This window comes from Jaculus jaculus, chromosome 14 (genome assembly GCF_020740685.1).
Source record: "Jaculus jaculus isolate mJacJac1 chromosome 14, mJacJac1.mat.Y.cur, whole genome shotgun sequence".
NCBI lineage: Eukaryota > Metazoa > Chordata > Mammalia > Rodentia > Dipodidae > Jaculus > Jaculus jaculus.
Genome location: NC_059115.1, coordinates 22,827,547 through 22,840,271, shown reverse-complemented (window position 1 = coordinate 22,840,271; position 12,725 = coordinate 22,827,547). Strand labels below are relative to the sequence as shown.

General features: G+C 46.5%; 1 protein-coding gene across 3 annotated transcripts in view; it reads right to left on the bottom strand.

Moving 5' to 3' along the window:
- Positions 1-12,725, bottom strand: part of Jakmip1 (janus kinase and microtubule interacting protein 1) — a 122,692-nt gene that overhangs the window by 45,783 nt on the left and 64,184 nt on the right. For all 3 annotated transcript variants that reach the window (XM_045133648.1, XM_004669836.2, XM_045133649.1), the window contains exons 4-5: positions 6,255-6,464; positions 5,281-5,400 (exon numbers count right to left, since the gene is read on the bottom strand). In XM_045133648.1, the coding sequence (XP_044989583.1) occupies positions 5,281-5,400; positions 6,255-6,464 (330 nt within the window). The remainder of the gene's footprint in view (positions 1-5,280; positions 5,401-6,254; positions 6,465-12,725) is intronic.

Here is a 12,725-nt window from a genome sequence, read left to right as displayed (position 1 = left end):
AGATCCGAACAGTTATCAATAATCTCCCAACTAAAAACAGCCCAGGCCCAGATGGATTCACTGCTGAATTTTACCAGTCCTTTAAGGAAGACCTAACACCATTGCTTCTTAAGCTTTTCCAGGAAATAGAAAAAGAAGGAATTCTACCAAACTCCTTCTATGAGGCCAGCATCACCCTGATACCAAAACCAGGCAAAGATAGAACAAAAAAAGAAAATTACAGACCAATCTCCCTCATGAACATAGATGCAAAAATTCTCAACAAAATATTGGCAAACAGAATACAAGAGTATATCAAAAAGATCATTCGCCCTGACCAAGTAGGCTTTATCCCAGAGATGCAGGGATGGTTCAACATACGCAAATCTATAAATACAATACATTATATAAATGGGTTGAAGGACAAAAATCACATGATCATCTCATTAGACGCAGAGAAAGCATTTGACAAAATCCAACATCCCTTCATGATAAAAGTCCTACAGAGACTGGGAATAGAAGGAACATATCTCAATATAATAAAGGCTATTTATGACAAGCCTACAGCCAACGTATTACTAAATGGGGAAAAACTGGAAGCTTTTCCACTAAAATCAGGAACAAGACAAGGGTGTCCACTGCCCCCACTTTTATTTAATATAGTTTTGAAAGTCTTAGCCATAGCAATAAGGCAAGGGACACACATAAAAGGGATACAAATTGGAAAGGAAGAGATCAAGTTATCATTATTTGCAGATGACAAGATTCTATACATAAAGGACCCTAAAGACTCTACTAGCAAACTGTTAGAGCTGATCAAAACCTACAGCCATGTAGCAGGATACAAAATAAATACACAGAAATCAGTAGCCTTCATATATGCTAACAACAAACACACAGAAGATGAAATCAGAGAATCACTCCCACTCACAATTGCATCAAAAAAAAAAAAAGTACCTTGGAATAAACCTAACCAAGGAAGTAAAGAATGTCTACAATGAGAACTTTAAAACCCTTATGCGAAAAACTGCAGAAGATACTAGAAAGTGGAGAAACATCCTTATTCCTGGATTGGAAGAATCAATATTGTGAAAATGGCAATCTTACCTAAAGCAATCTACACATTTAATGCAATCCCTATCAAAATTCCAAAGGCTTTCTTCATGGAAATAGAAAAAACAATCCAAAAATTCATTTGGAATCACAAAAAACCTCGAATATCTAAAATAATACTGAGCAACAAAAATAAGGCTGGTGGTATCACCATACCTGATTTTAACCTATACTACAGAGCCATAGTAACAAAAACAGCATGGTACTGGCAGAAAAACAAACATGTAGATCAGTGGAACAGAATAGAGAACCCAGATGTAAGCCCAAGTAGCTATAGCCACCTGATATTCGATAAAAATGCCCAAAATACTCATTGGAGAAAAGATAGCCTCTTCAGCAAATGGTGTTGGGAAAACTGGATATATATCTGCAGAGGGATGAAAATAGATTCTTCTCTCTCGCCATGCACAAGAATTAAGTCCAAATGGATTAAAGACCTTAACATCAGACCTGAAACTCTGAAACTGCTAGAGGAAAAAGTAGGGGAAACCCTTCAACATATTGGTCTTGGCAAAGACTTTCTGAATACAATCCCAATTGCTCAGGCAATAAAACCACAGATTAATCACTGGGACCTCATGAAATTACAAAGATTTTGCACTGCAAAGGACACAGTGAAAAAAGCAAAGAGGCAACCTACAGAATGGGAAAAAATCTTCGCCAGCTATATATCTGATAGAGGATTAACATCTAGGATATACAAAGAACTCAAAAAGTTAAATAATAAGGAATCAAACAAGCCAATCAAAAAATGGGCTATGGAGCTAAATAGAGTTCTCAAAGGAAGAAATACGAATGGCATATAAGCATCTAAAAAAATGTTCTACATCACTAGTCATCAGGGAAATGCAGATTAAAACTACATTGAGATTCCATCTCACTCCTGTCAGATTGGCCACCATCATGAAAACAAATGATCATAAATGTTGGCGGGGATGTGGAAAAAAAGGAACCCTTCTGCACTGCTGGTGGGAATGCAATCTGGTCCAGCCATTGTGGAAAACAGTGTGGAGGTTCCTAAAACAGCTAAAGATTGATCCACCATATGACCCAGCTATAGCACTCCTAGGCATATATCCGAAGGACTCATCTCATTTCCTTAGAAGTACGTGCTCAACCATGTTTATTGCTGCTCAATTTATAATAGCTGAGAAATGGAACCAGCCTAGATGTCCCTCAACTGATGAGTGGATAATGAAGATGTGGCACATTTATACAATGGAGTTCTACTCAGCGGTAAAGAAAAATGAAGTTATGAAATTTGCAGAAAAATGGATGGACCTGGAAAGGATTATCCTAAATGAGGTAACCCAGGCCCAGAAAGCCAAGCGCCACATGTTCTCTCTCATATGTGGATCCTAGCTACAGATGATTGGGCTTCTGTGTGAGAAGGAAAATACTTGGTAGCAGAGGCCAGTAAGTTAAAAAGGAGACATAAAGGGAAGAGAAAGGAAGGGAGGAGGGTATTTAATAGGTTGATATTGTATATATGTAAGTACAATGATTGAGTTGGGGAGGTAATATGATGGAGAATGGAATTTCAAAGGGGAAAGTGTCGGTGGGAGGGAGGGAATTACCATGGGATTTTTTTTTTTATAATCATGGAAAATGTTAATAAAAATTTAAAAATTAAAAAAATAAATAAATAAAAAGTTACTTTGCAGAACAATACGCAGGGAGAAAAACTCCCACTTTGCAACTACAACACCAAAGGAGCCCCTTGGTGGGTCTCAGGGCTTCTAAAAGCATTCACAATGTGTAACAGCCACACAGGCCATAAGTGATGTCACTATCGGAAGTCCAGGGGCTGGCCACCTTATCACTTCTATGTTACACACTCAGCAGTGTCGAAGTGAACTGCTCAGCAGCACACCTGCTTCTAGTCCACTCAGCAAATTATCACACTGTCCATGAGACCTTATCAGCTTATGAATACTTAAGTAAAGTGGAAAGACAGTAGATAGGCAACCTGATTAAAGTCATATAACGCATGCTTTTTAGAATTATTTGTTTGTTATTTATTTATTTATTTGAGAGCAACAGAGAGAAAGAGGCAGAGAGAGGGAGAATGGACATGCCAGGGACTCCAGCCACTGCAGACGAACTCCAGACACATGCGCCCCCTTGTGCATCTGCCTAAAGTGGGTCCTGGGGAATCAAGCCTTAAACAGGGGTCCTTAGGCTTCACAGGCAAGTGCTTAACTGCTAAGCCATCTCTACAGCCCTAACACATGCTTTTTAATACACTAAAAGTGAATTAATTCTGATCCTATTAAATATATGAAGTGATAGTAATTAACATGTCTTGTTTTTTTTTCTGTTTTTTCTTTTGATTTATTTAGAGAGAGAGAATGGGCATGCCATGGCCTCTAGCCACTGCAAACTAACTCCAGATTCAAGCACCACCATGTGCATCTGGCTTGTATGGGACCTAGAGAACTGAACCTCGGTCTTTAGGCTTTACAGGCAAGGACCTTAACCACTAAGCCATCTCTTCAGCCCTCTATTTTTCAAATATGTGCTAGATATACTCTCTTTCATCATGAATATGAGAACATGCATAAAATTATGCGTTAACTACTACCATATGAAAATAAGTTTGGCCATTTATGCATAAGCTTAAACATAGTCATGTAAGTACTATTTTTACTGGAGATTTATTTTAGTTCTATGCTAATGTTCATTATTTCAAAAATTAGAAGTTTGCAAAGTAAATAAAGAAAAATAAGTTATCCCTAGTCACACAATCTAAAAGAGTATCTTTTTAATCTTTTTAAATTTATTTATTATTTGACAGTGACAGAATGAAAATAAGTGTGCCAGGGCCTCTAGCCACTGCAAACAAACTCCAGATGCACGTGCCACCTTTCGAATCTGGCTTATTATGGGGAATCAAACCTGGGTCCTTAGGCTTTGCACGCAAGTGCCTTAACCACTAAGCCATCTCTCTAGCTTAACTTGTATATGTGTGTGTGTTTGTGTGTGTGCACATGTGTATGTATTTATGTGTGGTCATGTGTGAACGTCAGAGGACCTCAAGTTGTCCTTCATCTCCTTCCACCTTCCTTCCAGGACCTCTCGTTTTGCAGCTGCGTGCACCTGGCCAGCCAGCTCGCAAGCTGTGGACTCTCCTGGCGCTGCCTCCCGCTCAGTAAGTCGGCTCATTGGGATCACATATGTGTGCAGCACTGTGTGCTTTACGTGGTTGCTAAGGACCAAACGGGTCTAGAGGCTGGCAAGCAAGCACCTTTAAACGCTGAGCCACTGCCACTGCCTCAGCCTCCTAAGCAACGTTTAATATCCAGAATGATGACTTTTTCTGTAAACTGCTTTTATTATTTGACTAGCAACAAGTTTCCATGTAAGCTAAACCATCCATCTCTGTGACTACGTGGAAGGAACCTGCAGATCTTCCACAGCTCCTCTGGCCAGCACTGCAGTATGGAGCCGCAGTGCTCACTGTGTTTCGGGATAAGCAGCACCGTAAGGAAGAGCCTCTCACAGTTCTCACTGAGCTTCTCCAACTGTCTTCTACAATAAGCTCTAGCACCAACCACAGGCAGCAAGGAATTTCTTCAACAAATTGTGTGATTTTTTAAAGCATTTTACTTTTGAAAGAGAGAGACCAAGAAAAAGAGAGAGAGAGAAAATGGGGCCTCTCAGCCAATGTGACTGAATGTAAGATGTGTGCGCCCCCTTGTGGCACATGTGCAGCATTGCATGACTGCGTCTGTGCATCTAGCTATGTGGGACCTGGAGATTCGAACTTGTGTTCTTAGGCTTCAAGACAAGTACCTTAACTGCTAAGCCACCTCCCCACCCCTGATTTTTTTTTAATGTAAAAGAAACGAGGGCTGGAGAGATGGCTTAGTGGTTAAGCGCTTGCCTGTGAAGCCTAAGGACCCCAGTTCGAGGCTCAGTTCCCCAGGTCCCACGTTAGCCAGATGCAAAAGGGGGCACATGTGTCTGGAGTTCGTTTGCAGAGGCTGGAAGCCCTGGCACGCCCATTCTCTCTCCCTCTATCTGTCTTTCTCTCTGTGTCTGTCGCTCTCAAATAAATAAAAATTAAAAAAAAAAAAAAAGAAATGAGAAGTAAAGACCATGCTCACTTCCCGTTTGAGGCAAACTTCCTGGCCTGGGAGCCCCTTCCTGTGTCCCACAGATCCCGTCTGTACCCAGGCTGATTACCAGTTCATTCCTCTCATCTGCCAACAGGGTATTTCTATCCTCCAACTTCCGTATCACCGAATTCAGTTCAGCAATTTTTAGCTGAAATCGCCTCACATCTCGCTCATCCATATGTTGATCCTAAAAAAACAAAAATAGAAAAAAAACATTCTCAAGATCCAAATGCACTTTGAGGAACCATAAATGAATTGCTCCCTGGAGCCTGCGAAAACCCCCATGACGACACAGCAGGTGAGAGCACTGAGCGGAGGCCACATGCTATGTGGCAAGGAGGACAGCGTGCCACGCACTCACGGAAACACTGTACCTCCAAGGTGCCCGAGACTCCAAATTCTCTGATGGCTTCCAGACACCTGGCTCAGGAAACTGAATATTTAGCTCCTGCCATCCTGCATTTCTCACAAAGGCATCCCATGCTGCCTGTAGTTTCCAGAATGTGCAAAGCAGACTATCTCTTGCTAAATGCTGAAATGCCAGCACCTAGTTTAGTGTCCAGGATGGAGCTCATGACATCCAGTGAGTGGGGAATGAGTGGATGGATGGCTGCTTCAGCCTCCTCTGAGGCTTTGCTGAGGGCCAGGCAGTTGCCTTGGTACTTGCTGCTGGTTGCTAGGGAAGCTCTGCTGGTCTTGTGCCCTCTGCCTTTGCCACTACTCACTAGCTGGTTTGCCTGGGCTCCCGAGTTCTAGTGGGGCCCCTGCTCTGATGTCCCTATGTCCTTCTGTGCAGCTGAAGACACAGGAGGCCCAACCAGCCAGTTCTTCACTTCTACATTCTGAGTGCCGAGCTCGGGACCAGACAGATGCTGCATGTCAGCAAACTGGGGAAGGGTGGGAGGGACAGAGGAAGCACACAGAGGTGGAGAAAGGCCAGAGGAAGGTTGACAATCTAAGCAGGACAGGCGCAAATGGCAGGAAGAATGTGGGTGGGTGTTCCCTGAGGCTCTGAGGTTTGAAGGAGCCACTGACCCTCACCTGACCACCCATAAGCTCTGCCATGTCCCCGATGCCAGGTGGGAGCTCCCTCTTTGGACTGCTGTGGTGGCGCTCAGCCTCTTTGACCTGGACCAGCTGCTCATCCAATGCCTCCTTCTGCAGCAGCAGCCGCTGGGTCTGCCCGGCCTGCACACCGAGCTCCTTCTCCAGGGCCAGGACCACTCGGTCCTTCCCCTTGATCTCATCCATCTGCAAGAAAAAAGACTGGTCCTCAGACAGTGGGTTCAGGACAAGGGTGGCTTCACTTGGACTCAGGTTCAGCTGAACTAGGCATATGGGAGACCCTAGCCCGCCCCCTTTCATCCCCTCGAACACAGGGGACACAGAGCTCTGGGTCTAAGGATCAACACAGACACCTAAAACTTCCTCCTTACTAGTCTCAGCAGCTCAAACCTCTCCCACTTTAATGAAATCCATGAAGCCCTGACCAGCAGCTGACCCAGCCCTCATCTCTGCTTCCTCCCTGTGGAGTCTCTTCCAGAGATGCCATTTCTGTCTCCAAACCCCTACCTCCTATTCACTCACAAACCCTCTTCTGCCTGGCCACCTCATACCAGAATAGCCCTGAATAAGGTGGCCATCATTCCAACTCCAATCCACTTGTCAACTGTCTGCATTCAAAGCCTTGTCTTGGCCAATGCTAGACATGACCCCTGCTCCCGCTTCATGGACATCTCCCTCCATAGGACTTCACAGTCTCCTCTCTGCAGTTGCTCCTGCTCTTGTTGCCACTGAAGGCTGGAGGTCACCAGAATCAGGCCTCATCTGTGTGTCACTTCCCTAGGTAGCCACACCCTCTCCATACATTAGTTCTCTCATATGCATCTGATGCTAAAATCTATGTCCCAAGCTCTGACTCCCATCTGAGCTTTAAAGTCAGAGTCAATGGCCCCTGGCCTCTGTTTAGTCTCTGAGGTGCAAAGTAGCCTTGCTCTGGCCCAGTGACATCCAACCTTCCCAAGTGCTCAGTGTCAGACAGGGGACTAGGCTGAGCACAACAGGGACCACACTGAAAGAGGTTCGACCACAGGCCATCACTTCTGTTTCTGGACACAAAACCAACCGTTAGGGAAGTGAGAGGACAAGGCTAAAGAGTGTTCCCATGAATCCATGTCCCTTCTGGGACCTCAGAATTTGTCTTTCTTGGCAATGACAGCTGAGATGCACTTAATCAAAGCTATACTGGAGTGGTGGGGCTCTCATGACTACTGTCCTCATAAGCGGAGAGACACAGTCAGCAGGGAGATGAGGCAGAATGACCATGGGCTAAGGACTACAGCACCCCCAGGAGCTGGAGCAGCACAGGGATCCTCCTCTGGAAGCTTCAGGACTACACGGTTCAGAGGACACCTTGGTATGGAGCTCTGGTTCTACAGAGCTGTGAGAGCACACTGATGCCTTTAACCCTCTGCCAAGGGGACCCAGAAGAGTGGTGAATGCATAGAACTGACCACTTATGGATTTTACAACAGCCAGTATGGTTCAAAAAAGCACACAGTATAATTCCAGGGAATCTTGGCCAGCCAGAGGTATGGAAGGTTCTAGAAGACCTTAATAAAACTACATTTTTCAGGGAGGGAGCAGGAGAGGGAAGGAGAGAGGAGGAGACTGATTTAAACCCTCCCTGGAATGCTGACACCTGGTATCGCTGCATCAGACTTCTGCTTTCTCACTCTACTCCCCATCCAAGGCATTTTCAAGAACACAGTTCCTCTCATTGCCCTGAAAGATTGCACTCACTGTTAGAAATAAAAGTGCATCACAGAATGGGAGAAAGCAGAGGCCACAAGAGACCCGGCGGGCATCCCGAAGCACCTTGGCTGGGTGCCTCACTCGTTCTCTTCGCCTCACCACTCTGCACTTTGGCTGTCTATACAATTGTGCAGCTGGAGTTTTTGCTGTAACTTTGTGAAGTAGTTATTTCCCCTGTCACTGTCACAGATGCAAGCAGCAAGCACAGGTGCAGGGGACCAGAGAGCATCCAGCTCATTCCCTCACACAACCTCTAACGGAGGCAGTACACCGAGGGCAGGAGCCCAACAAAGCAGACTTCCTGCCTCTGCCCAGGCACCATCAGGAGCCTCAGAACCACACCTCACAGGCTCTGGGAGTCAGGAGGAATGGGGCTGGCACAGCCCCTGAACACAAAGCAACTGTGTCCTAAAAGGCACAGACACAGCAGCAAGGAGAAAATTAGAAGGAGGGCAGAAAACAATTCAGAGGGGGTCAGTGATGAAGTGGCTTAAAGGCTGGTCTGTGTGGGCTCAAAGGGGACGAGAGGCACAATGGCAGGCCTCCCTCAGAGGGGAATTTGCAGGGTGTTAGAAAAGACCAGCCATGCTGAAGCTGGAAAAAGACACAGAAGAGCGGGTGCAAAGGCCAGGAGGCAAAACATAACCTAGGAAGAGCTCTCATCGTCTGCTCCTTCAAAACAGATCACCCAGTGCTTGGGGAAGGGCTCTCATCAGTTGTGCAACAAATACTTCTAGGGAAACTGAGGCAGGGCATATTTCCTTTTGTCCTTATGCTTCAAACTCTTTTCAAAGCTCAGTTGAGCTAATCTTATTACCAAGCTTACAAGTGATTTCCAGATTATCAGTGGATTGAGAAAGTCTGAAATCCCCCTCAATGCTTGTCATGGGAGTATGCTCTCTTGTACATTAGAAGGATGGAGAACTTTCCAGCTGCAGCCCCATGGTGCAACTTAAACACAATGGGGACCATGAGTGCTTATGCTCACTAGGTCAAAGTTGCTGTATCCACAGCAAGGGCCAGACCCACACTGCTTCCAGAGCTTGGAGGGGAAGGACCCTGTTGCCTTTAATCAAGGTGCCTCAAGAGCAGGGTGGCAGAGTTTTGTTTCCTAAGTATTTGGGGAGGCAGAGAAAATAACTGGAGAAATGAGCTTCATGGCTCCCTTGCTTTGTTGGGACAGAAAAGCAGTCAGACCCATGCAGAGGAAGCCCGATCTAAGGGGAGTGGAGGATTTGGGGCTGTCTATCAGGTGTCAGGTGGGCTCCAGGTGAACTTCCCGTGTGAGACAGCAGGCAGACGCCAGCAGAGCACAGCTGGTGGGGGTGTCCGCTGCTGCCAGCTGCTTCTCTTTGCCTCCCCGAGGCCTTCCTCATGCTCAGCTGGAAGGGGCCGGGGGGCTGACCATTCCCATGCCCTTTGCCGGGTCTGCTGGCCCAGTCCCTGTACAACCTGTCACCCTTGAGGAAGCGCCTGGAGACTGCGGCCACAGGGGTCTAAGTTACGCTGCTGGCAGCAGTCATGTGCCCCGGCCTGGCAGCGACACCAACTCATGAGAAAGCGAAGTTGAGATGGGCCACTGGGCCTGCCATGGGCAGTGCCGACTGCCACCACGGCTCTTCAGAGTGCTGAGGCAGCCAATCTCCATACCGGCTTAGTGCCCAGCATTGGCTCCTCGGACCCTGAACTTAAAGCGTTATATGGAGACACTTTGTCCCGGCTTTCTAGAGTGGGGGGAGATTGCCTGCCATACCTGCTAAGCTACTGACGTCCTGAAACGTGGAGAATATTGTGCCTGCATTCTCCTTCACCTTCTGCCTCTAGCGGGAAGCAGACCCTGAATAACTGTCCACTCTGAAAATTCAGATATTCCCTCACGTAAGCCACCTCAAGTAAGTCCAGAGGACAAGGGGTTAGAGAGCCATTCCAGCCTCTACAGACCACTGCCACTCCCTGATGGGTAAGGGGTTTTATCTGCTCTGCCTGCACTTCCGATAATTATTCAACTGGCTCAGTCAATGCAAGACAACAGGTGCAGTATCCTGGGCTCTTCAAAAACTCCTCATAAATGTGGTTCTGTAGGGGAAGCTCCGATTGGATCCCAAGACAGACAAAGCAAGAACATGGCTGTATTGAGCATGGGCATGGAGTGGTGTCCAAACCAGGAAACGTTCTGGTCTGTTCACTTGCGACTGGAAGGCTCCCTTACCTTTCCTCACAGCCCCATCCCAGAAGCAACCTCCACTCCCCGGCCGCCACCACATGGGCTGTACCTTCTCAAGCTCTACATAAACGGATCATGCAGTACAGAGACTTGATGCTCATCTCTGGGGTTTGCTTTTTCTTTCCAGCAAATGTACGGAATCCCCCAGGTTTTGGTATGTGTCAGAAATTCATTCTTCATATTGCTGTGTAATATTCCCTTCCACGAATATGTCATTGTTTATACAATTACACTACCCATTTGGACAAGCATAGTTTCTCCTTTTCACCTTTAGGGAGAGTAGGCCTTTACATATAAGTGTGGGTTTCACACACATACCTGACATTCTCAGACTTAATGTTTAGTCTACCTGTGTCCAATGTAACTACTAAGATAATTTAATTCTATTTTGCCATCTTTATTCTATGTGTCCTATTTGAATTTTATGACCCTTCCGTCTTACCTTCTTTTAGCATAAGCAATTTACTATTTTGACTTAATTCTTCAAATCACTTTTTAGCTGAGCCCTCGGCTGTTGGTTGCCTCATATATGTGGTTAAATCTACCAGATATCACACACCCTGGGTAAGGCCTGAGGATTTACAAGATTGGCCAGTTTACAAGGCCAATGCCTTTCACCCTTCCCTGTGAAAGACTGCCTCACACCTTTCACTTCCACATCCTTATACCCATTACTAAGCACTCGCTTGTGCTCAAGGAGCAGAAATAACCTAATCTGCCCACACCTGTGCACTCCTTTCTTCCCTGGAGCCATGTATCCGCTTTGCCCTCTTCCCCTCGCCTGAAGCTTCCTTAGCACTTTTGGTGGTGTGGGCTCTGGAGACAAATCAACCTGACTTCCATGTAATGAAAAATGGCATCATCTCAGCCTTTTGTGTCCATGCCTATTTCAACTGGTACGGAATGCTGGGTGGCAGACTCAGTTTGTTTTGTCTGCTTGCTTCACATCACTTACATGCAAGATGCAAGACTTCTGGTCACTCTCATGGTATCCCTGGATTTTACAACTGAGCCATCTGAGGCTAGGGACAGATGCCTTTACCCACTTATAAATACAGGTTATCATACAAACATGAGCTCCACAATTAAGCCCTTATCAACACTATTTATATGTCCCAGAGTTTTAAGTTTGTGTTATTTTAGGGCTGCAGAGATTGCTTAGTGGTTAAGGTGTTTGCCTGCAAAGCCAAAGGACCCAGGTTCGATTCCCCAGGACCCACATTAGCCAGATGCGTAAGAGGGTACATGCGTCTGGCAGTGGCTGGAGGCCCTGGCATGTCCATTTTTTCTCTCTCTCTCCCTCTTTCTCTGTCAAATATATAAATGAAATGAAAATTAATTTTGTGTTATTTTAAACACTTTTGAGATAATTTGTCATAAAATCCACCCATGTTTAGTAAGTTCAAGTTGTATGGCCATCGTTACACTGTTTTACAGCACTTCATCACCCCCTACTCCAAAAGCCGCCACACCCACTAACAACTAAAACCATCCATTACTTTGTCACAAATATATATGCTGTCCCTGCAGAATGACCTCTTCTGGACATTTTACACATAGCTCACTGCAGAATGTGGTCTTCAGGGCCGGGCTTCTAGGAAAGTGTAATGCTTCCCGACATCCTCTGTGTCACAGCACGTATCAACATTTCCTTCCGTCTCATTGATGAACAGTGCCATGTTCTGTGACGACAGTACAACTTATCAACTCGGCAACAGATGGGCAACTGGGTCATTTTCACTACTGAAACCTGGTGAGTATGCTGCTAGAACACTGGCCACATGGCTCTCTGCAGGCCTGTGTCCACTTCTCTTGCCAAGCTGTTTTCCACAGTGGACAATCTAACCATTCAACAGCCCCACTGGCACAGAGGACAACCTGACCATTCAACAGCCCCACTGGCACGGAGGACAACCTGACCATTCAGCAGCCCCACTGGCACGGAGGACAGCCTGACCATTCAACGGCCCCACTGGCACGGAGGACAGCCTGACCATTCAGCAGCCCCACTGGCACGGAGGACAGCCTGACCATTCAACAGCCCCACTGGCACGGAGGACAACCTGACCATTCAACAGCCCCACTGGCACGGAGGACAACCTGACCATTCAGCAGCCCCACTGGCACGGAGGACACCCTGACCATTCAACAGCCCCACTGGCACAGAGGACAACCTGACCATTCAACAGCCCCACTGGCACGGAGGACAACCTGACCATTCAACAGCCCCACTGGCACGGAGGACAGCCTGGCCATTCAACAGCCCCACTGGCACGGAGGACAACCTGACCATTCAACAGCCCCACTGGCACGGAGGACAGCCTGACCATTCAGCAGCCGCACTGGCACAGAAGACAGCCTGACCATTCAGCAGCCCCACTGGCACGGTGGGCAGCCTGACCATTCAGCAGCCCCACTGGCACTCTAGGCGCCCCCAGTGCTCCTGCTGTAGCCAGCGCCACTGCACCCCTTCT